This window comes from Narcine bancroftii, chromosome 10 (assembly GCF_036971445.1).
Source record: "Narcine bancroftii isolate sNarBan1 chromosome 10, sNarBan1.hap1, whole genome shotgun sequence".
Classification (NCBI taxonomy): domain Eukaryota; kingdom Metazoa; phylum Chordata; class Chondrichthyes; order Torpediniformes; family Narcinidae; genus Narcine; species Narcine bancroftii.
In genome coordinates this window covers 8,598,790-8,623,224 of record NC_091478.1, presented here as the reverse complement: position 1 = coordinate 8,623,224, position 24,435 = coordinate 8,598,790, and the positions used below count along the sequence as shown (strand labels likewise).

The window sequence follows — 24,435 nt, the reverse complement described above, 5'->3', positions numbered from 1 at the left end:
GAAGTACATCAATCTGATAACTATCCACTTCTCTCAGGTGATGAGCTATTATTGTACAAGTTGGTACTGGGAGAATTAAAGGCACAAATCTCTAAGTGATGGATTTCATGTGTAGCTTCTTAGCACCATGTACTGAATCTGATGAATGTGGCTGTCAGACTTAGTCTGCTGCAGGTGAGAGAAACGGCCCACCAAAAACCCATCTCCACCAACTTGCCCATCAATTTTGTACTTGTCCACGAATATATTGGCAGGAATGATCGCCCTCACAGTTCTTGTCAAGTTAGAGTTCCACCTTCGCACTGAAGCTGTTTTCCATAATGAGTGGGACTATCAATGTATGAAATGAGATAGATTCAAAAAAATATCCACCAAGCTGCTCAAAGGTGATCATTTACAGCAGAAGAATTACATCCCTTCATAATCTGTAACCACATAGCTCTGTCACAGTACAGAAATAAGCCATTTGGTCCATGAAATCATAACTGGCTTAATACAAGAGCAATTCATCTAGTCTCACTGCCTCTCCTACATCCCAGCAATTTCTTTCCCTTCAGATACTTTTTATAGGTCCCTTTTGAATGTTACAATCAAATCTGCTTCCGTTACTGCCCCAGTAATGAATTCCAGACTGTCAACACTTGTGTAAAAGCACTTCTTTATGTAACTTTGGAATCCTGCCAATCACTTCATTCTATATCAACTTGAAATTTACCTCTGAACAAGAGAACATTTTGCTTTACCTTATTTGTCTGCACCTTCATGATTTTAAGTACCTCTGCCAGATCTTCTGTTCCATGGAGAATCTCAATTTCTCCATTCTGTGCACATAGCTACAATTCCTCATTTATAAGACCATGACACAGGAGCAGAAATAGGCTATTCACCCCATCAAGTCTACCCTGAAATTTAATCATGAGCTGATCCATTTTCCTACTCGGCCCCACTGACCAGCCTTCTTGCCATAACCTTTGATGCCCTGGCTAATCAAGAACCTATCAATCTCTCTCTTAAATACACCTAATGTCTTGGCCTCCACAACTGCTTTGTGGCAATAAATTTCACAGATTTACCACTCTCTGGCTTAAGAAATTGCTCTGCTTCTCTGATCCTAGTGGATGCCTTTCAATTCTGAAGTCGTGCCCTCTTTTCCTAGACTTCCCCACCATGGGAAACAACCTTTCTCCATCTATTCTCTCCAAGCCCTTCAATATTCAAAATGTTTCAATGAGATCCATTCTCATTCTCCAAAATTTCAAGAGCCATTAAATGCTCCTTATATGATAAGGTATTTAAAGCTGATTGGAGGAAGAAGGTGAGTATCACTATAAAAGTGAGGGACTATGTAGTGGAGTGGTCATCGAGGGAGCAGGCATCATCAGAGTGGGCTGAGTCAGAGTGGTGAGGCTTTGGCGCAATAGTTAAGAGGCGAGGGATAGTAGGAGATGAAGTAAGAAAGAACTACCCTATTCGAGAACAAAAAGGATTCAGCAGGTAGGCACAGGTAAGGGCAGGTTTTAGGTACCATTTTTTCCCTTCTATTATATAAACAGTGGGATTAGGAGCCAAGGCAGGCGAATGCTCCTCTTGCAGAATGTGGGTCATCAGGGAAGCCGGCAGTATTTCTGATGACTTCATCTGCAAGAAGTGCATCCAGCTGCAGCTCTTGACAAGACAAGTTAAAGGAATTGAAGCTGGAGTCAGATGAACTCCGGATCATTTGGAAGGCAGAGGGGGGGGTTATAGACATGAGTCACAGGGACACTATCACACATAGAAGGCAGCAGGAGGGCAAATTGGTGACAGTCAGGTTAGGTAAAGGGAACAGGCAGGCAGAACAGGGCACCCATGTGGCCATTCCCTCAATAACAAGTATACTATTTTGAATACTGTTAGGGGGTCGACGTACCATGGACAAGCCATGGCGGTCAGGTCTCTGGCACGGAGTCAGCTCCTAGATCTAAGAAGGGAAGAGAAAAAAAGTAAGCTGTAGTGAAAGGGGATTCCATTGTTAGCAGGACAGATAAGAGGCTCCGTGTAAGAGATCCAGTATCCCAGATGGTATGTTGCTTCCCTGATGCTAGGGTTCGAAATCTCAGATCGAGTTCACAGCATTCTCATGAGGGAGGGTGAGTAGCCAGATGTCATAGTCAATATTGGGACCAATGACATTGCTAGGAAGGGTGAGGAGGTCCTTCAAGGAGAGTTCATGGAGTTAGGTGCTAGGGTGAAGGACAGAACCTCCAGGTTAATACCTCAGGATTGCTACCCGTGCCACGTGTTGGTTAGGTTAGAAATAGGAGGATAATGCAGCTTAACATATAGTTAAAGCCATGGTACAGGAGAGGGGCTTCAGGTTTCTAGATCATTGGGTTCTCTTCCAGGGAAGGTGGGATGTGTTCCAACAGGATGGTCTGCATTTGAACTAGAGGGAGACTAATATCCTTCTGAGAAGGTTTGCTAGTGCTGCTCCAGTGCATTTAAACTAGATTTGCGGGGAATGGGAACCAGAGTACCAGAGCAGATAGAGGAGTTGAAGAGGGAAAAGATGATGTAAAAATTGCGTGCACCATTAGAAGTCAACGGGAAATGTTCTCAGGTGAGGTGCAGCAATTTCAATATGAGGTGTGTGTAGGAAAGGTAGACGAGCTTAGAGCATGGATTGGCACATGGAATTATGACATTGTGGCCATTAGTGAAACTTGGTTGCAGGAGGGGCAGGACTGGCAGCTCAATGTTCCGGGCTTCTGTTGCTTTAGACACGATAAAATGGCGAGATGAAAGGGGGAGGAGTGGCATTGCTCATCAGGGAAAACATCACAGGTCTGCTGAGATAGGACAGAATATATGGGTGGAGCTGAGGAATAGGAAAGGTATGACCACACTCATGGGGTTGTATTATAAATCACCCAAGAGTCAACGAGAATTGGAGGAGAAAATCTGCAGGAAACATAAGATTGTGATAGTTTGAGATTTTAACTTTCCACATATTGACTAGGACTCCCATACTGAAAAGGGCTGGATGGCTTGGAGTTTGTCAAATGAGTTCTGCAAAGTTTTCAAAATCAATATATTGAGGTAACAACGATAAAAAGTGTAATTCTGGATTTCCTATTAGAGAACAAGACAGGACATGTGTCAGAAGTATGTGTAAGAGAATATCTTGGGTCCAGTGATCATTATGCCATTAGTTTCAAGCTAATTATGGAGAAGGATAGGTCTGGGCCTTGGGTTGTGATTCTAAATTGGTGAAAGGCCAATTTTGAGAAAATGAGAAAAGATCTCAAATGCATGGATTCTAAGTTGTTTTCAGGCAAGGATATGCGAGGTAAGTGGTGGACCTTCAAAGGTGAGATTTTGAGAGTAAAAAGTTTGTATGTTCCTGTCAGGATTAAAGGCAAGGGTATCAAGCATAGTAAATGATGGTTTTTGAGGGATATTGGGGATCTGGTTCAGAAGAGAGGTGTAGGTATAGGCAATAAGGAGCAAATTAAGTATTTGAAGAGTATAAAAAATGCAATAAAAACCTCAAGAAATAAATCAGGAAGGCTAAAAAAAGAAATGATGTTACTCAGGTATATTAAGAGCAAAAGGATAGTATGGGACAAAATTGGTCCCCTTGAAGATCAGAGTGGTTGGCTTTGTATGAAGCTGAAATAAGTGGGGGAGATCTTAAATGGCTTTTTTCATCGGTATTCACTCAGGAAGCGGGCAGAGTCATGGAAAGTAAGGAAAACGAGCAGTGAGGTCATGGAATCTATACAGATTAAAGAGGAGGAAGAGCTTGCTGTCTTAAAGCAAATAAGGGTGAATAAATTCCAAGGGCCTGACAAGATAGTCCCTCAGACTTGAGGAAGGCTAGTGTAGAAATTGCAGGGGCTCTGGCAGAAATATTGAAAATGTCCTTAGCCATGGCGTGGTGCCAGAGGATTGGAGGGTATCTCACATTGTTCTGTTGTTTAAAAAAGGCTCCAAAATGTAACCCTAGAAATTATAGGCTGGTGAGCCTGATGTCAGTAGTAGGTAAATTATTGGAAGGTGTTCGAAGAGATCAGATATACAATTATTTAGATAGCCAGGGACTGATAAAGGATAGTCAATATGGTTTTGTGCATGGTCGGTCATGTTTAACCAATCTTATAGTTTTTTTGAGAAGGTTACCAGGAAAGGTGATGAAGGAAAGGCTATGGATGTTGTCTACATGGATTCCTGGGAGTGGGTTACAGGTTGGGATCTGATCTGGGGGCTTATATATAGAATAAAAGATCCCCAGGAGTGGGTCACAGGCTGGGATCTGATCCGGGGGTTTATATGTAGAATTATAGATCCCCAAGAGTGGGTCATTTGACAAGATCCCACATGGGAGGTTAGTCAGCTAGGTTCAAACGCTAGGTATTCATGGTGAAGTAGTGAACTAGATTTAACAATAGCTGGACGGAAGAAGCCAGTGAGTAGTGGTGGATGATTGTTTCTCAGACTGGAGGCCTGTGACTAGTGGTGTGTGTCAGGGATCAGTGGTGGGACCATTATTGTTTGTTGTCTACATCAATGATCTGGATGATAATGTGGTAAATTGGATCAGCAAGTTTGCAGATGACACCAAGATTGGAAGTGCTATAGTTGGCTAAGAAGGTTTTCAAAGCTTGCAGATGGAAAAATGGGCTGAAAAATGGCAAATAGAATTTAATGCAGACAAGTGCGAGATGTTGCATTTTGGAAGGACAAATCAAGAAAGGACGTACACGGTAAATGGTAGGGCACTGAGGAGTGCAGTACAACAGAGGGATCTGGGAATACTGATACATAATTCCCTGAAAGTGGAATTATAAAGAGAACTTTTGGCATATTGGCCTTCATAAATCAAAGTAATGAGTATTGGAGTTAGGATGTTATAGTAAAGTTGTATAAGACGTTGGTGAGGCCAAATTTGGAGAATTTGGAGATAGAAAGAATGCGGAGAAGATTTACTAGGATATTGCCTGGATTTCAGGAACTGAGTTACAGGAAAATGTTAAAGAGGTTGGGACTTTATTCCCTGGAGCATAGAAGAATGAGGGGAAATTTGATAGAAGTATTTCAAATTATGAGAGGGGGATAGACAAGAGTAAATTAGATTGTCTTTTACCACTGAGGGTAGGTGAGATACACCAGAGGACATGGGTTAAGAGTGAAAGGGGAAATGTTTAGGGGAACATGAGGGGGAACTTCTTCACACAAAGAGTGGTGGATGTATGGAATGAGTTGCCAACTGAGGTGGTGAATGTGGGCTCAATTTTAACATACATGAATGGGAGAGGTATGGGGGGGGTGGTTATGGTCAGGGTGCAGGTCAATGGACTAGACAAAAAAAATGATTTGGCACAGACTAGAAGGGCTGAAGGGGCTGTTTTTGTGCTGTAATGTTCTATGGTTCTAACCCTTTCATTCCCAGAATTATTCTTGTCAACCTCCACTGAACCCACTCCAACATCAGCACATTCTTTCTAAAATGAGGAGCCCAAAACTGCTCATAATACTCTGTGAGGTCTCACCTCAACATCACACCCTTGCTCTTATATTCTATTCCTCTTGAAATGAATGCCAACATTCCCTTTGCCTTCTTCACCACCAACTCACTATCTTCAGGCTACATTGCATGAGGACTCCCATGTCCCTTTAATCTGGGTGTTTTAAATTGTCTCCCCATTTAGAAAATAGTCTGCCTGTTTATTTTTTCTACCAAATTGCATGACTTTCTGACATTCTATTTCATTTGCCACTTCTCCTCTCATTCTCCTAATTTGACCAAGTCCTTTTACAGCCTCCCTGTTTCTTCAACACTATCTGCTCCTCTCCTACCTTCATGTCTCCTGCAATGTTGGCCACAAACCCATTCATTCCATAATCTAAATGATTAATATACAACATAAAAAGTAGCCCCAACGCCAATCCACTAGCAGCTGGAAGCCAACTAGAATATGATTCCTGTATTCTGACTCTCTACTCCTGCCAATCAGCCAATGCTCTACCCATACTAGTATGTTTCCTGTTATACCATGGGCTGATGTCTTTTTAAGTCGCCTCATGTGTGGCATCTTGTCAAAGGCCTTCTAAAGATCCAAATAAATAATATCCACTACGTATCTTTTATCTATCCTGCTTGTCACTTCTTCAAAGAATGTCAAGCTAGTTTTTCCCTCATGGAAACCATGCTATCTTTGGCCTATCTTGTTATGCGCCTCCAAATTCTCTGTCACCTTGCAATGAAGGTAGAGGATGTAGAAGAGAATTCAAGGCGTAACAATGAACACATTTAAATTTAAGGTGCCTATCTGGAGAAATTCCGCCACAACACTCTGAAATACAAAAGTCTGCAGACAATGTGATTGCAGTAAAAACAAACAGAAATGCTGGCGGAATTCAGCCAGCCTCACAGCATCCATAGGAGGTAAAGATTATATTATTGATGTTTTGGGCCTGAGCCCTTCAAGGAATAAGAAAAAAATAGGAAGGCACAAGAATAAAGACTGAAGACTGGCCAGAGGAGGAGCCCAGATCAGGTTGGATACAATAAGAGGAGAGACTTTGGTCTTAATTTTTACGTCTTCCTGTTCTTTCTTATTCCTTGAAGAAGGGCTCAGGCCCGAAACTTCAGTAACATACCTTTAACTCCTATGGACGCTGTGCGACCGGCTGAGTTCCTCGAGCATTTCTGTGTGTTTTCAGCACTCTGTAGCTATTTAACCGCAGAAGCAGCTCAGTGTCGAGTGAGCCAAGCAATTTCACAGCTGATGGACCAACACAAAGCTCTGCAGCTCTGCTTCACCCAGTACTAAATGATGGTGGACAATGAAACAGGTGACAAGATGAGGAAACCCCAGCAATATTTCTATCCTCAAGAGTCTTCATAACTATGATGTTTACTATGCAGATTAATATTTATCTTCAGAATTCATAGCCTCTGGTGTCAACCTGTTTTAATTCCAGCATTGGTGCACTACTTCGCCAATAACCGACCCATAAAAATACATTAGAACTGGGAGTAGGAGTAGGCTATTGGACTGTGGAGTCTGTTCAGATATGTATTAAGATCATGGCTGATGTGGCCATAATTTGTCTCTGCTGACCCGCCTTTCCCCAATAATCTTAGTTCCCCTGCGATATTTTGGTTCTGTCAAACACATTTGGCTTCAGACCTCATTACAACTTTGGTTCAAGCATGAAATTCCAGAACTGAATTTCAGAGGGAAAATGATAGGGGTTATCCTTAACATCAAGGAACTCTCTGACTGAATGTAGTCCAGCAAAATTTAAATCATTATAAAGCAACAGTAAATTCTCTGCTAGAGGGGTCAATCTTTGAGACAGAGAGATAATTGTGATTGATAAAGTCATTTATCTCAGGGCAATGCCATTGACCCAGTCACCTTCATCAATGACCTGTCTTCCATTTTAAGAAAGAAGTGAGGATGCTTGCTGCTAATTCTAGAGTATTCAGTTATATTGGTAGGTTCTCAAAACACTCTGTTTTTTACAATTACTGAACAATGTTCAGAGTTAGAATGAGAAGTGAGAATTAACATTCATAATGTTTGGCAAAGGCCAACTTCACAAACAGAATGACTATTTTCCATTGATATTCAATGGCACTGGCACTGGTAGTTCCACCATGACCAATGTCCTGGTGGTTACAATGAACTGGAAAATTACCAGCCTATCAGTGAAAGAGTATATCAGAGCAAGGTTATCCTGCGATAAGTGACTCAACCATTAAGAAAGTAAATCATTACCTCTTCTTTCTACAGAGTTTGAGGAGATTCTGCATGATGTCACATACTCTATTGAAGAGCTACAGGTGTACTGTGGAATATGTACTCAGTGGTTGAAATATGGCCTTATTTAGAAATTCAAGTGCCTAGGAAAGTAGAAAGTGCAGTAAGTGGTAGACACAACCAAGACCATCACAAGCACCAGCCTCCTGTCGATCGAAGACATCTATACGAGGAGCTGCCTGAAGAAGACAGCCATCGTCTTGAAAGATGCCCTTTACCCTAGTCACACACTCAACAGTTTCTTTCCAACAACTATCACTCTTCAACTTCTCTGTATCACCTGAACCAGAACACAATTACAAGATCACTGAAGATCTTGCAATCGTTTTGCAATATTGCTCAACCAAGTTTGAGTATTTTTCATTTTGTTTCATATTCCTTTTATGTTACTATCTTTTTTTTCTCTTGGTGACATTTTACTTCAACTTAGTTTAGACAACTGGAAGGTGCAGCAGGTAAGATTTTCCTTACATCTGTATATTGTACATGCAATTGACAATAAACTCTCATTTATTCATTCTATTCTGACTTCACAATGCAATGAAATATTCTCTACTTGCCTGGATGAATCAAGCAGCAACTTAGATGTTCAGTACCAAGAAAAATATCTGTTTAATTGGCACTACATTTGATGGACCAGTGACTCTGACACCCTCCATCATGAAGTGGAAATTGCCAGAACAGGTCCACAGCAGATGCATCTCCATGGCCCTACACTTGGGCCTGGAATGCCAGCTATTTATCAACAACAGCTTCACTTTCAACGCTATAGTTCCAAACTATCTTCAAGGACCTGGCAACAGACCTGAATGAATATGTCACAGTTCGTACTGACTTGATCAGAAAATGCATGGATGAGTTGCATTTTTACCAAGACTATCCAAGTGTATCCTAACCAGAGGAAACACAAAGGGAAACCAGGTTCAACCCATGAAAAGTCATTGCAAAACATCAGTTCCAGACTAAGCTGGAGTCTTAATCGGCAGCTATGATAGGACTTGATGGCATCACATCCTATATGGTGAAACAAGGTACAATCATTAACTGTCATACATCTCCTCTGGATAAATTCAAGGCCTTCTGTGCTAAAGGGAAAACTGATTCATCATCATGAGCCCCCAAGACCCTCAGTGACTATGTATTCTCAGTTTTTGAGGCAGACATGAAAAGAATCATCAGGAGGGTGAATCCTCAAAGTGTCAGGCCCATATGTATACCTGGTTATGTCCTTAAAACCTTCATAAACCACCTGGCTGGATTTTTTGTAGATATTTTCAACAATTTCCTGCTGTGGTCTGAGATCCCCACCTGCTTCAGAAGGATATCCATTAGACTGGTGCCCAATAAGAGAAAAGTGACCTGTCTCAGTGCCGATCAGTCGATGGGATTGAAGTCTACTATAGTGAAGTGCTTTGAGAGATTGTTTACAAAGCAAATCAACTCCTGTCTTAGGAAGAACTTGGATCTATTTCAATTTGCCTATTGTCACAACAGGTCAACAACACTGACCCTCCACTCTTGTGTTAGATCATATGGACAATAAGATCATCTGTCTTTCATTGACTATAGTGTGGCACTTACCAGAAAAACTAATAGTGAAGCTCAGGTATCTCGGACTCTGATCATTTCTTTGCAACTGGATCCTCTATTTTCTCATCGGCAGACCCCAATTAGTGTGGATTGGCAACATCATCTCCTCCTCACTGTTGATCATCACAGGGGCAACTAAGGCTTGTGTGCTTAGTCCCCTGTTCTTTTCCCAATACACTCATGATTGTGTAGCCAAGTTTGGCTCAAATGCAATCTATAAATTTACTGTTGTTGATCAAGTAATGGGAAATGATGAGTCCAAACATAGGATGGAAATTGGGAATCTGAAGCAGGTATTAAAAACAACAACAAGGAGCTTATTGTGAACTTTATGAAGGGAAGGCAGCAGGACCATGCACCAGTATTCATTGACAAGACAGCAGTGGAGAAGGTTAGTACCGTTCCTGGAAATCCACATAAAATTAGATGACCTCTTCTGAAGCCAGCACATTGAGGAAATCATGAAGGCACACCAACACCTCAACTTGCTCAGAAATCTGAAGAGATTTGTTATGTTGTTGAATATTCTATCAAACTTCTAAAGGTGCACTGTGAAAAGTATATTGATTGGTTGCACTGCAGACCAGTTTGGTATCTTTAGTGCCCAGGATTACAGAAGGCAGTAAAAAAAAAAAAAATTGCAAACTTAGTCAAGTCCATCACAGGCACCAACATCTCATCCATTGAAGACATCTTTGTGAGGCGCTCCTTCAAGAAGGCAGCCATCATCATAATGGACACATCACTCTGATCACAATCTATTTTCCTTTCTATCTTCAGGCAGAAACACTGAAGCCTGATTTTTGGCACCTCTAGGTTCAAGAAAAGTTTATTTTCAACCGCTATCAGGCTCTTGAACCTCCCCATATTACCCTAACTCTAAGCATAATCAATTCCAGGACCTCCATAAAATCTGCCTGCACGATTGAAATGTCACTTTTTTCTTGCACTGACTGTATCTATGAATATTTACCTATTATCATTTTATATTTATCATCTCTTTTCTGTTTTGGTGAATTGTGGTAATGCATATGAATAAGTATAATGCATAGGAATGCAATTGTGTGGTTGTAGGAAGTAAGAACTTCAGTGCATCCATTCATTGTATGTGACTCTATCATTGCTCATTAATCAAACAAACTTAGCCCCAAGCTATGTGACATTGGTCTTAACACCTCTCGCTGCAATTGGATCATGGACTATCTATCTGTAAGTTGCAATCAATGAGGATTGGTGACAGTACCTCCTCCACTATCATCCTTAATATCGGGCACCACAAGTCTGTGTACTCGGTCCTCTACTCTACTCCCTGTACACCCATAACTTTATGGTAAACAAATTTGTGGATGACATAATTGAAGGCAGGATCTCCACCAACAATATAACACACTGCAGAAGAGAAATAGAGGGACTTATAGCTTGGTGCCAGGACAACAACATCTCCAATGTCAGAAAGACCAAAGAACTGGCTATAGACTTCCAAAAGAGAGGCAAAGCCACTCCTTGGTCCATGTCTGAGGTGGAGAAAGTAGACAGCTTTGAGCTCCTTGGGGTAAAAATCTCCAGTGACTTGCCATGGTCCACCCACATTGATGCATAAGCAAAGAAAGCACACCAGCACCTCTACTTCCTCAGAAGCACAAGAAAATTTGACGTCATCAGCATCCCTTAACTTCTACAGATGCACCATTGAAAGCATCCTTTCAGGGTGCATTGTTGTACGGGAACTGCTCCACCCAAGACTGCAAAAAACTGCAGCGGACTGTGAATCTGGCTCACCCTCCATCGACTCCATCTACAACTCCCACTGCCCTGGTAAAGGAGTCAACATTTTAAAAGACTTATTCGATCCTGGCTACCCTCCCTTCACCCCCCATCAGGAAGAAGATTCTTGAGTATGAGATCATGCAGCAGCAGATTTGAGGACAGTTTTTTCTGTTATTAGACTCCTGAATGAACCCTGGAATAGCAAAGTATGTTGCCTTTACTCATACCAATTGATCTTTCTGTAACTCTGCACTTTTGTTCTGTGCCTATTTGTTATAATGTGTATCAAAACAAACTCCATAAATAAATTTTCAATATAATATATATACACATATGACAATGAACGTCACCCAAATTTCCATTCCCTTGGCCTGCAGCTACAGTGCATACCAACTATAAGAAGTCATGCAACAACACATTAAGGCTTCTTAAACTGCAACAGATAAAACCATTCTCCACTAGTCCAAGAGGATTAAAGGAGTAGGTAACTGGAGACGCCAAATCAAAACTCACCCTCAAGTGGGAATAATATCACCATTTATCTTCATCCAAGACACAGAGAAATATTGCACTGTTTCTGTGTTGACTAAAAAAGGGCTTATTTTCATGATAAACCTAGGTCAATCCATTTAATTCTACCCAAATTCTCATCAGTTCTCTCCAGTTCTACCAGTAGCCTATACTCTGGATGCGAATGATAGTGGCCAATGAACCTATCAACATGCAAATCTTTGTAATGTGGGAGAAAACTGAGGAGACTCACATGGTCTCTACCTTCATTGCAAACTCCACACAGGCATTGGAGGGAGTTACATTCTGGACAAGCTGCTCACATAGGTCAACAAATGAAGGAAATATTGTACCCATAATGTAGAGAACTACAAGGTTTGTAAATAAGTACTGTAATTTGGTCAAATGAGCAAACATAAAAACTGCATCAGCTAGCACAGGCAGTTCATGGCATTTCATTATCCATAAGAGCTGCATATTAATGATTCCACATTTTGTCTGGTTTTTTTTGTACACTGTTGAAAGCCTGGGGATTTTTAAATTTGTTTTTAGCATTTGAAAGCCACAACAGGAAACTAAGACAATTGTTAAGCGCAGGTTTATAAGCTGGGGAAAGGAAAATGAAGGTGAAAGTAGATGAACAAAATCATCACTGCTTTACTTAATGTTAAAACTGAATATACCTTTTCATGAATCTCCTGAGTGGACTGTGCGTCACAGAAAGCAACAGTTGCCATGTCTTTCAGGATTGGCATCTCCACGGTACAGTCTCTGCCATCTAGTAGTGCCACCAGAGGGCGTGGATGCATTGGTCCATTCATAATTTGAGGACGGATACCTGAAAAGAATAAATGAATGCAAACTATTATTATAGGGAAGCACAAACTGGGATGTGTATTAATCTTCAGCAGACTAAAATCCAAATAAAGAAACCAATAGTGAAAATAAATCTAAATTAAAAAAGAGTTGCTAGTGAAACAATGACATCCAAGGAAATAGTTCTTTCATTGCAAAATGTGTTCATTTCAAATTCTGTTTTTTACTGAACTTCTGCCATCCATCATCTCATTGGCCTTGACTATCATTAGGACTCATTTTTTTAAACCAATGAAAAGTAATCAACAGGACCTATGAAAGTCAACTTGGAAAATTTCACATTTCCACCGCTAAAAATCTGTGCTGCCAATAAAATTATAGTGTACATTTTAATTCACTTTGCTTTACCCCGCTTTATGAAAGTAGAGTGTTCCAATGAAACCTTTTGTAAGCTGTAACGGCATAAAGCGAAGACCCATTCACTACTATTGAAGGCTATTTTTGTAAAAGCGAAAATCTATTCAAATTTCTTTCAGGTAGCGAACTCAGGTCTCTTCATAAAAGCAAATACAGGTAAAGCAGGGTATACCTGCATTGCATTTATCTGTGGGATGGTCAGTCAATGCTGATATGGTAGAAAATGATCATCTTTAAAACTAATATGGCAGTTGATGCTCTACACAGAAATCATGATCGAATGATCACAAGCACCTTATTTTGCTGAATAATAAAAGATATAACATACATGAAATAATTCACGCATAATTCACGCCAAATTATCATACTTTCCCTTTTGAATAAAACTATTTGAGTTCAATATGCACTGCATCTCAACATGAAAAGTCTTCTAAAAGCTTTTTTTAGATGCAACTGCTCTTATCACAAGAATAAATACACAATGTAAAAAGTCATATTGCATCACTGTATCTGGATGCTGCTCACATACAGATACAGAAACACGAAACTACATCTATTCTGGCCCTGGTTTGAATGTACACTCTTCGCTCCAGCTGTGTGAGCTGAAAATGCAAACTAAGAACCAAGTTTTCCTTTGGACTGTGGAAAGGTCAGAAAGGCCCAAATGAAGTTCAGCTGGTCACAGACCAATGGAAACAGGCAAAGGTTGAAATGTTACTTACCAGCACCCACACAGGCAAACTTAACTTTTTGACATGTTCAATCACTGGCTTCTTTTAATTCAGGAAAGCAAAGTGCCACTATAAATGGGGAGGGGTGTTGGGAGGATGTGAAATGTCTACTGGAGTCATTTTTTTAATGTGTGCACTTCAATACATTTAGAATAAATGCTTGGATTGGCTTGGATTACATCTGGATAGAATGGTTGAGCTAAGTACTATTAAGATGAAGAATGATGGAAACTTTTTGAGATGGGTTTAGTGCAAAACCCAGCCTGGGCACATTTTCAAACATCTGCACAAGATCTCCATGCTTGGAGCTGCTGCTGCTTTACCAGGTATCAGAACAGTTTCAAAGCAGCAGACAACAGGTACATTTTACTCATATTTGTTAAGTTTGATTTTTACTAGAGTCTATTGGTAAAAAAATATTCTGAATGAGCCTGGGGACAGCTCTGAGCAGTGTTTCATTCCATCAAATATTCATGAAGGCAAGTCAATCAATTTCCAGCTCGGTTTCACGCCAGTAATTACATTCTAGGGTTGTGGAGACTGAGGGGGAGGGGGAGAAAAGGAGGGGAACGCCTCCGAAACATGGGCCAGAGATAAAATTATTTCTGGGAAAGTACATATAAAGATGCTGTGAACATTATGACAAATTTAATGGTGGGGGAAGGGAATGGGGGAGGGGAAATTTTAAATAGCCTCCCACACACTGGTTCTCTGTGGAAAATTTCACTTCAGCTTGAATTGCTCAGTCTCTGGTGTGGGGAGAGGAGAATGTACAAGGTTAAAATGTGTAGTGCTAATTAATGTACAGTGCATTGTGAAAACTACATCTTTCTGTTCACAAACAGGCACATTTGGAAAATTAAATTATTTGGAATGGAAACAAGCTAATATCTGATCCTAAAATCATATAGCAAATGCAGCAGAAATCAGACACCAGTGAACCAAATCCAATAGAGTTCTACACGGTACAATTCCCCCTCTGGTAGCAACACTTCATGCTGAGTCTCTGCTATCACTTTATTCTGGTGTTCTAAAATGAGTTTAAAAAATCCTCACCAGGGCTTCCAGACACTAAAACAACATCTTAACAATATTATACCATGACACTTACTAATATCTACTACATCAGTAAAGCTTAAAGAGCCAAGGCTGGAACTGATGTTTACATTCTTTAGCACTGTTACATACAGGGGTGAGAAGCTGGAAAACCAACGCACTCTGCCTTACCAGAAAATATTAAATACAAAAGCTGATCAAACAGCTGAAGAGACTGAAAGCCTATAAATCAACACAAGAATACAAGAACCTCACAACAGAATGCAAGCTTGAAGGTCAGTTTCAACCTCCACTAACATGCTGACTGGAGAGAAGTCAGGGTTATCAAAAACAATTTTCTGCTGCAAATTTAAACCTATCGGCCTTAAAATTAGAAAATATGAACAGGAATGATCACTGCACCATTAACTTGGTTTCCTTGGCTATTTGCTGAATAGTTGGGAAATAATATGTGCAAATTGCAAACCTGATCATTACAATAGGACAATAAAGGAAACATCACGCAGTCAAAGCTGCAGAACATGCAATATAGTCCAAACTTAACACATTCTCCTATTTTCCTTTGGATTATTCTGCCTGTCCCAGCAAAGACAACAAGGTTGTGAATGTCCCTTTGATTTGAAGAACAGGCACCCAGGATTCTTGTCCGATGGCATTCTCCCTGAAATGTTTAATCCAAATGATAAACTGGCAAAATGCATCCAACAAGGTTGAGGAGGCAGTAGGCCTGTTACTATTGGGCATTCCGTCGAAGAACTGCTTGCAAAGTTCAATGGGTTAATAGTCATCGACTTTCCAACAGGAAGAATGAAAACCAATAAATATCCCACTGACCCAAGTCAAAAAAATGCAGTTCAGAGGCATTCCCAAGCCAATGCAGCATTCTTTTCCATCAACTGGAACTCCCCAAAGATGAGGAACTGGCAAGGGGAGTGCAGAGACAGCAGGTTGGCAGAACATCTGTTCGTACTATGACTATCCAAACTATTCAGTCACCCTGCATCCACAATAATCATTTAAAATTCTGCCGCTGCACATGTCATTTTTCTTCATCGTGCTAAATACCATTTTAACTTACGAATGACTGTGACAGCTGCAATCAAGATTGGCAATGAAAATGTATTGCATGAAGACATGAATAATACAGCAAAGATTGCATTTATGCCACTGTCAATATCACGTTATTTAGATAATCAATTATTTCAATCTGAAATTTTTTTTTCTTCCTCCCAAAATATATTTCCAAGGCCAGTTATCTAATGGATGATAATTCCTCCAACAGCAGTAAAAGGTTAACTAACTGTGAAGTTATTTCCAGAAAAGATGCGATACTTGCCCATTCTTCTTAATCTCTATAATGACACCACCTCAGTTTGTGCTGGAAATCTGCCATTTTGTAAAGGGCAGGCCTTGACCTTTTCCCTGATCCTCTTCAAAAACTCCAACAGTATATGATTTCTAGTTAACATTCATTTTCCACTTTTTAAATTTTGGAAATATTTCCATCAAATGCCTTTGTTGTTGGTCCAGTTCTTTTAGAGTGCCTTGGGCACTGTCCTATTTTATTATTGCAACATAAACAGAGAGAGCGATTAATGATATTCAACTGAATTGAGAGTGCAAGGGGTGGAAGAAAGGGGGCTGCTCATATCAAATGAACGATGAATGCTTTATCAGGGCCAACAAGAAAAGTCAAACTAGAAACTCCTGAATCCTCATAAATCTATCAGTGTAAAAGTTTATAATGATCTGAACACGTTTCTCACCAATGGCGCACAGAAAGGACTAATTTAAAGACTGGCCTTCACAAATAACCTACTCTTAAATTACCAGACGTTATTAAACATGGTTGCAAAATCAATGATTAACCATTATCCAATCTGGCTTCTGTCTGGTATTAGGAATTTGTCTATCAAATAAGGAAGGCACATTTTACCACAGCAGAACTTGAATTATAAAGAATATGAATGACACTGCATTTTTTCCCCATTTCCTTTTTATTTACAAACATTAACTTTCTCCATACGCTGCTGACCTTTGCAGAGAGCCCAGCTAGTGGACTACACATGCAAATCCACAACTGACATGACAAGGGTAATCTACTGTCGACTGAGCAAACATAATTTTTCCCCATCTTCTTGAAAGAAAACGCACACAGCAGTCTGAGCCGGATGCTGCAAAACTTAGGTGCTCTGTCCTCAAAAAGAATGAGGCGACAAACATCTATTATGTAGCCAAATTCATGTTGCTAATAATTTTAACCATTTAATGCAAGCCACTGTATTCTGGTCTTGACGCTCATAATTATTTAATAGGTTAAAGGGTCAAATATCACTTCAACTCAGTACATTTCAATTCCACAGCATCTTGGAACTCAAGCTCATGGCCAGGAAATAAATTGTAAATTCAGAGTTTCTGAACTCATGCCATGGGAATGGCTAAAGATCTCCACTCAGCTTTGCAATGTTGTGCAGTGAAAGGGTGCAATCTGCTTCAGGGTCAATAATAGACACATCAGGAATGTGTTAGGAGCTGCCCTGTCCTTATTACACCTTTTCAAGGTGTTTGTTTTGAGAGGCTTGAATAAGAGGGACAAAACTGAGTCTCTATCAATAGTCTGTAATGTTTCGGGATTGCTTTGGGTTATGCGTTTAAAAAAATTAGTTCCAGACCAGCTGCTCCAAAATTAGAAGTTTAGGGAAGTTTAAGGTTATATGTTGGGATTTCTGGGGTACAGCACAGTTTTGCAATTTGACCCAAGGATCACTTTCCCCTTCAATCGTACATCTTTAGTCACAAATGTAGGTCTTAATTTTAGTTATTTTACTGGGGAACCAGGTTGTATTTTATTCCGAGGAGGGCTCTGAGTTTGCACTGTCTACAACGCAGAGAACTCCACCTCCCCCTCAAATGAAAAGCTGAACAGCTTGTTGCATGGAGCACACTGTATAAAGTGTCTTTGTTTTACCGCTGATGCACAAAGACCGCTTGTCCTTGCTCACGTCTCTTGCTCTTTGCCACCCAGTCATATCCTATTCCAATGCCACCCTGCCAAGTAAATTAGAGATTACTCCTTGCTAAATAGCAGCCTTTGTATTACTGTAATGTCCCTGGTACGATCTCACAGAAAAACAAAAGGGAAGCCATTTCTCTAATTCTCATTAATCTCCATTGCATGCACCACAACAGAGCTTAGATGGTTTAAATGTGTTAAACTGCAGCATATGAAGTGCGCATAAACAGACTAGTGACTTTCATCAAACACACACACTCTTACACTCAAATGGAAGGATTAATCCACTAGAATAAACCAAACATTTACAGTTTGAAAAGATGGTGCACAATTATTAAACAAAGAAAAAAGAAACAGGAAGTTTTCCTTGCCTGGAAAATGTTGCTTCCACATTCTTCACATTAATACATTGATAAGATTCACACATGGTACATGGTAGCAGAAGAAGAAAAAAAACCAAGTAATTAAAAAAGCACAACAAGCAGACACTCAGTGTTCAGGGTCTAGTTCGTAGCCTCCGTCAGTACAACTACAAGGGATGTCTTCGATCAAGCAGTCCCCCTCCCCACAGCTGCAACATCTCGAGACAAATGTCTCTTTGAACACAAATGGAAAGAAAAGGCTTTTGTCCTGAGCTCTGAGGAAAGGTCCAGGCTCCCCTAACACGGATACAGTCACCTTCACACCACTGTAAACTCCACAGCACTCGCGCTGCACTCTGCTGAAGCTTTTAACTAATCGCAATTTATTCCAACCCCTTGAAAAATCATGTGAGCCAGCCTAAAAAAAAACACTTAGAAGCCAGACACGCTGAATGTGCTTTTTAAAGTTATGATTTTAATTCACCATTTGATTTTTGTTTTACATTGCCTGATGGTTTTTCTTGCAGTTTTGATTTACTCAATTTCATTTCACACACTAGTTAATTCCAAATAGGAATTTGAAGGTTGTTGGTAACTCTTCAGATTTTTTTCCTTATTTCTGTTCCTCTCAACCAACTCTCTTCATGCCCCCTCCCCCACTTTTATTTCTAACCTCTTGTCTTTCCACGGCCTATCAGCAGAGTGGGTGGGGAAATCCAGGATCTTGGATGTGTTGTTAACAATGTCGGCAATGCAGTGTCACGGGCAGATGGCAGGACTGTCCCTATCTACCACACCCACCAATATGCCCCTCAACCTGAAGTGAGATGCTCCAGAGACTGCATTGTACCAATACAGCAAAAATCTAAACAGATGGTAGCAAGTTCAATACGAGAATCAAAAACCAGAAGCAAAAGAATTATAAATCCTGATTCTATACATTTGATTGCACACCCTCACTGATACAGATGCTATCAGTGCCACATTATAGACAGCCAACTAGTCATGTTACTGTACATGGTAAATCATCTCAGAGATGTTACAGAAACACACAAAGTATGCCCATATATTTCAGAAGCAAAGTTAGATGTGTAAGGACTTTGCCCAATTGGGATTATTTCTCTTTGTCATTCGTTAGGATTTAAGCCATCTATCTCCAGTTCCCACATGTGTAACAGTGACAGATGAAGAGGAGATTGGAGATTTATCTCAGCGCATACAACATAACATTTAGATTTAGATTTTTTAAAGCTATTTGTAACAAGCTGGTAAGTAAATTGCCCTTGTGAATATATGAGAAGTTGAATTGGGGAGGATGGAAAGGGAGTGGGTTCTTGACTGGGAAATAGGGAGAATAAAATTGGATTAGGTACATAATAGTGTAAAACTGGTGCTTGATAGTCGATACAGACTTCATGAGTCAATGCTTGTATTGTATGATTGTCCATGACATTTATCTTGAAACAAAACAGTATAGTTACTGTCGTAATGATATAGCACAGATTTAATTCAACAACAAATGGAGGGAAAGAGATCAATTTGGAGCACAGACCAACACACAAGGACTGTGTTTCCTTTGGTTTTGCGGATTTAGAGATGCACATTAAGAACAAAAAATAGGAGTGTGCCAAATTTTTTGCTATTTAACAAAATCACAGCTGACCCCATAAGTTTCTTCTCAGTTCTTACTATTCCACTAAAATCAAGGTTAAGTAAGAAAAGGGAATCCTCCAGAATAGGTGCTTAACCATAAAATGTTAGAAATTAAAATCAACAAGCACTTTTTCCACATGATTAAAAATATGTACTCACTTCACCAAGTGGTAGAGGATGCTAAATCTGTTGAGATCAACGTTAATAGATTACACTTACGTAAGCGCATCAGAAAATGAGCCCAATTTTTTTTTAAAAAGCATCAATCTAATTGAATGATAGAACCCCAAAGGCTGAACATTCTCCCCCTAAAAGAACGATTCAACAATATTAATAACATTGGTCGTCCTTCAGTTTGAAGAAGACACGTTGTTCTGCAGTTCATCTGTGAACACGAAGGTGACTTTCCAGTCCCAGACTGGAAGCGCAAAGTCCAGCACAATGGGGGCAATGAAATTCTATTTTTGTAATTATCGTGGCTGCTGCTTTGTGATGCCATTCATGGTTTTCCATCAGTTTTTGGCAGCGCCTGTCTTCAAAACTGGTGTAGGGTTCATAGTACAGGGCTCGCCAACGGCATCCGTCAGCAGCCAGAGCTTCTAGTTCTCTTGGCTGGATGCCACAGTCGTGTAAGGGTTTACTTCGCAGCATCTTTATAACGCTTGTGTAGACCACCTGGAGGGCTCCTTCCGGACTTCAGTTCACTATAGAGCAACTGGAGAGGTACATGGTGTTTGTCCATTTTGATGACGTGCCCCACCCACCGCATCTGGGCTCTAATGATCAGGGACTCAATGCTAGTGCACTTCGCACGACCAAGACCTCCAGGTTGGAGACAAGGTCTTGCCAATGGATGCCAAGGATGGAATGGATGGCACGCATGTGGAGTTTCTCCTGCTGTTTGATGTGACGTTGGTATAGAGTCCAGGTCTCATACCCATATAGGAGAGAAGGGATGACCACAGCTCTGTAGTCTTTCAGTTTGTGGAGATGAAGTCGCTCTGTTGATTGAGCACTCTGGCACGCAGACTCCCCGGAGCTTGCCTGGCCTTGCTGATCCTGGAGTCAATTTCCTTGTCCAAAGACCCATCACTCAAGATGATGCTCCCCAAGTATTTGAAGCTGTTTATAGTTGTCAATAGTTATTTTTCATTCTATGGTGTTGGAATACTTCAGTTTTGTTCAGGTAGATGGTCAGGCCAAAAAGCCTAGCAGGATCTGAGAATTTGTTCAGCATTAACTGTTGATCGCTATCTTTGTGTGCCAAGAGTGCACAGTCATGAGAAAAAGGTGTTTCTTGAATGACTGTAGAGGCACTTCGTCCATGTGTTCAAGTGCTGAAGGACAAAGAGTTCTCCAGTCGGTACTCCTCCAGACCTTGGACAGCATGTGACAACCTGCAAGTGAAGAACAGATTGAACAAGAATGGGGCTTGTGCACAACCCTGCTTCACCCCATTAGAAATGGCAAATGCAGCTGATGTATCACCACTGCAGAGGACCTGTCCTATCATTCCATCATAGAGCAGCTGAATCATTTTAACGAATTTCCTTGGGCATCCGTAACATCTCAGGATAATCCAGAGAGCCTCCCTGTTTACAGTATCAAATGCCTTTGTCAGGTCAATGAAGACAGAGTAAAGAGGCTTGATCTGTTCGATGCACTTCTCCTGAACTTGTCTCACGGCAAATATCATGCCCACTGTACTCCATTCTCACTGAAAGCTGCACTGCGCCTCTAGGAGATTCCTTTCTGAGATAGTGACAAGTCTGATCTGGGGGATTTGGGCAAAAATCTTGCCTGTAGTTTCTGCAGTTTGATTTGCTTCCCTTATGTTGTGTCCGTGGTATCATGAATTACAGAATCATTATCCTATTCTGTTAAATTATCAATGCATTAATAAATGACACATAATGATTCTCTGTTCCAATCATATATATATATATATATAAGAATGGTTTTGCCATTCTTCCATATTCTTTCTACTGTGAAGGAGCTTTAAACTCTATTTTCATGATTGCACTTAAAAAAATCCTGAGATCATCATGCTTTTATATTCTTTGTGAAGATGTTATCTCAGATTTACAGGAATTGTTTGAGCCATAGGAACTTCATAAGTTGGAGTTGAAAATAAAATTCTCAGAACTTAAAGCTAATTTCATTTTTTGTCTCATAAAAATTCACGCAAGAATTTATACATTCTCCCAATTATATAAATTGTTCAGGTATTTAAATAATTGTGACAGAACAGCCCACATTTTACCAGTCTTTCTGACATTCTAATAAGAACTTTGACTCTTTACAACCATATGTTTTTCATTTGTTAGATTATTACCTATAAACTGTGACAGATTCTAAAAACACATTTAGCATCAGTCTTGAAGAAATTATGTTGAATGACAACAGCACAGAACATGTCTGAAAGTATCGGAATACATAGCACATTTGGTAAAGCAGTCTGGTACCTTATGCTTGCTCAAAAGGGTGATAAAATACATTCATATTAGGAATTAAATACAGAAATTGTTGCCATACTAACTGCAGTCAGATAATGCAAAGATAGAATTCCACTCTGCAGGTGGGGTCCACATGTGCAACTCAGTAGGTGGCGTTTGGAAGAACTTTTTCATGTTATTAGCCAGCTGGCCTCCTCAATTTATAGCAAAATACTGAAATAGCTTTGGCCTGTTATTCAAAGATTGTCACACTTGTAAAGATTTGGCTAGTCCTGACTTACTAACAAGGAGTCAAACCAGTTTAATTACACTGTTACATGTACCACAGTGCTGCAATTACATTTTTGTTCAGTTAGTGCTATTTAACTGAAAAAATACACATTCAAACTGAAGAACGTTTTTCCTTACACTGTTTCTTTTCCAGATAAACGCATGTTGCTTAAGTGCTGGCCCAATTTTTCAGATCGCTGGCAAACCTTTTCAAGGAATAAAGGCAAAGCCTTCTCACTTTGAATCAAGGCCAAAAAATGACAGGCAGTCATTTCACATCACACTTACTAAATCAGGTGCACATATGATACTTGGATTGAGGAATCTAATCAATTTCTTAAACCAGTCGCTCTGACTGAGCACCATCTTTGGTCCATTAAATGGGTGCTTTGGTAAATGACTTCTTGAAACAACCTGATTGTCACACCATTTTAATTTTAGTTTACGAGCAGGCAGATTATTTCACTGTCTTGTCAATGGCAAAATTAGATATAATTGATGTAGCAAGTGGTTGAATAAACAAAAACTATTGAGCAAATTGGGAAGCTGCATTCTTATTGGACAAAAATTTTAAAGTTTTCATTTGACTGTGATGCAGAAGCACTGCTACTGCTATTCTGCTATTTTTGATTCCATAAGAAAATGTTTTCCAGGGACAACACAACTCAAGAAATAGCAATAGGAAAACCTGATTACCCAAAACAAATATCACTCACAAACATCTTAGATCAATTCCTACAGACTACTTTAGTGAAATACAAGTAAAAAAACATTTTAATTGGGAACAGAATGTATCTTTAACCATTTTAGGGTCGCATTGCACCAATTACAAATTTGAATCAAGCACACCCTGTTGTCAATCAGTCTTGTGATCTTGACATTATTTCCATTAGGACACAGGGAAATGCAGACCAATGTTGTTCAGATGACACTCATCGCTGGGCACCCCTAGAACAATATAGTCTTATTCCTAGAGCACCAACCAACAAGGTGAGCAAATGACTCGCTAACATCCCTTGATCCTTCCCATTCACTCTGACACTACCACCAACCTCAGTATTCCCAATCTTTAAACAGGTATCTGCCTTCCAATCTGATTGTCCTTTAAAACTTTCAATTTCCTACTTATTTATCAGTTCTGAACCCCGCCTTAAGGCAATGTCGATCTCCTTATAACTTCGGACTTCCTTTAATGCTTTAGAGCAGTAATTTTCAAACTCCCTTCCCCTCAAACTTGCATTCTACCTTAAGCAATCCCTAAGTGCTCAGTGATTGGTAAGAGATTGGTGAAGGTGGTATGTGTGGAAAAAAAAAGTTTGAAAAACCACTGTTTTAATCATACCTAAATAACTTGTCATGTGCACGGTTTCATAACTTCAAAGGAAATGGGCCAATGACAATTTTTCTCAAGCAAAGTATTTCAGAAACATTTGGGTTAGAGCAATGGTTCTCAATCTTCCCTTCCACTTTAAGCAATCCCTTACCAATCACAGAGCACTTATGGCATAGGGATTGCTTAAGGTAGAAAGTGTGTTTAGGGGGCAGTTTGAAAACCACTACTTTAAAGGAAAATCCTTTTCCACCCTTAAAAGTCACAGAGGACACTGACAACATTTTATTTTATTTCATTCCATTTATTAACCAATTTATCTGTTGATTCTGTTTGAGGAAATGCTTGCAGTCTGAGAAGACAATTTCTCTACAAGCCCTACCCATACCCTGTCCTTTACTCTTGGCATACAATTGTTGGTCCAAAACACCTCCCAACTCCCTGGAACAAACCCAACTGAACTGTTCCACCAAAGACCCAGAATACAAAAGTGTGACAATGAAAATGGCCACAGGCATCAATTGCTGTGCTATTCCTAGGCATAAATTTTTAAACTATCATTCTACAGTCTGCAACAGATATGCACTAAAAATAAATGCCAAAATAACACAATACATCCAAGCACTGGGCATAGGTTTTTATTTAAAAATCTT

The 24,435-nt window shown here is 40.0% G+C and overlaps 1 protein-coding gene across 9 annotated transcripts in view; it reads right to left on the bottom strand.

Annotated features, from left to right (window-relative positions):
• LOC138744119 (C-terminal-binding protein 2) overlaps positions 1-24,435 on the bottom strand; it is a 202,761-nt gene that overhangs the window by 54,962 nt on the left and 123,364 nt on the right. For all 9 annotated transcript variants that reach the window (XM_069899714.1, XM_069899716.1, XM_069899713.1 and 6 more), the window contains one exon: positions 12,362-12,516. In XM_069899714.1, the coding sequence (XP_069755815.1) occupies positions 12,362-12,516 (155 nt within the window). The remainder of the gene's footprint in view (positions 1-12,361; positions 12,517-24,435) is intronic.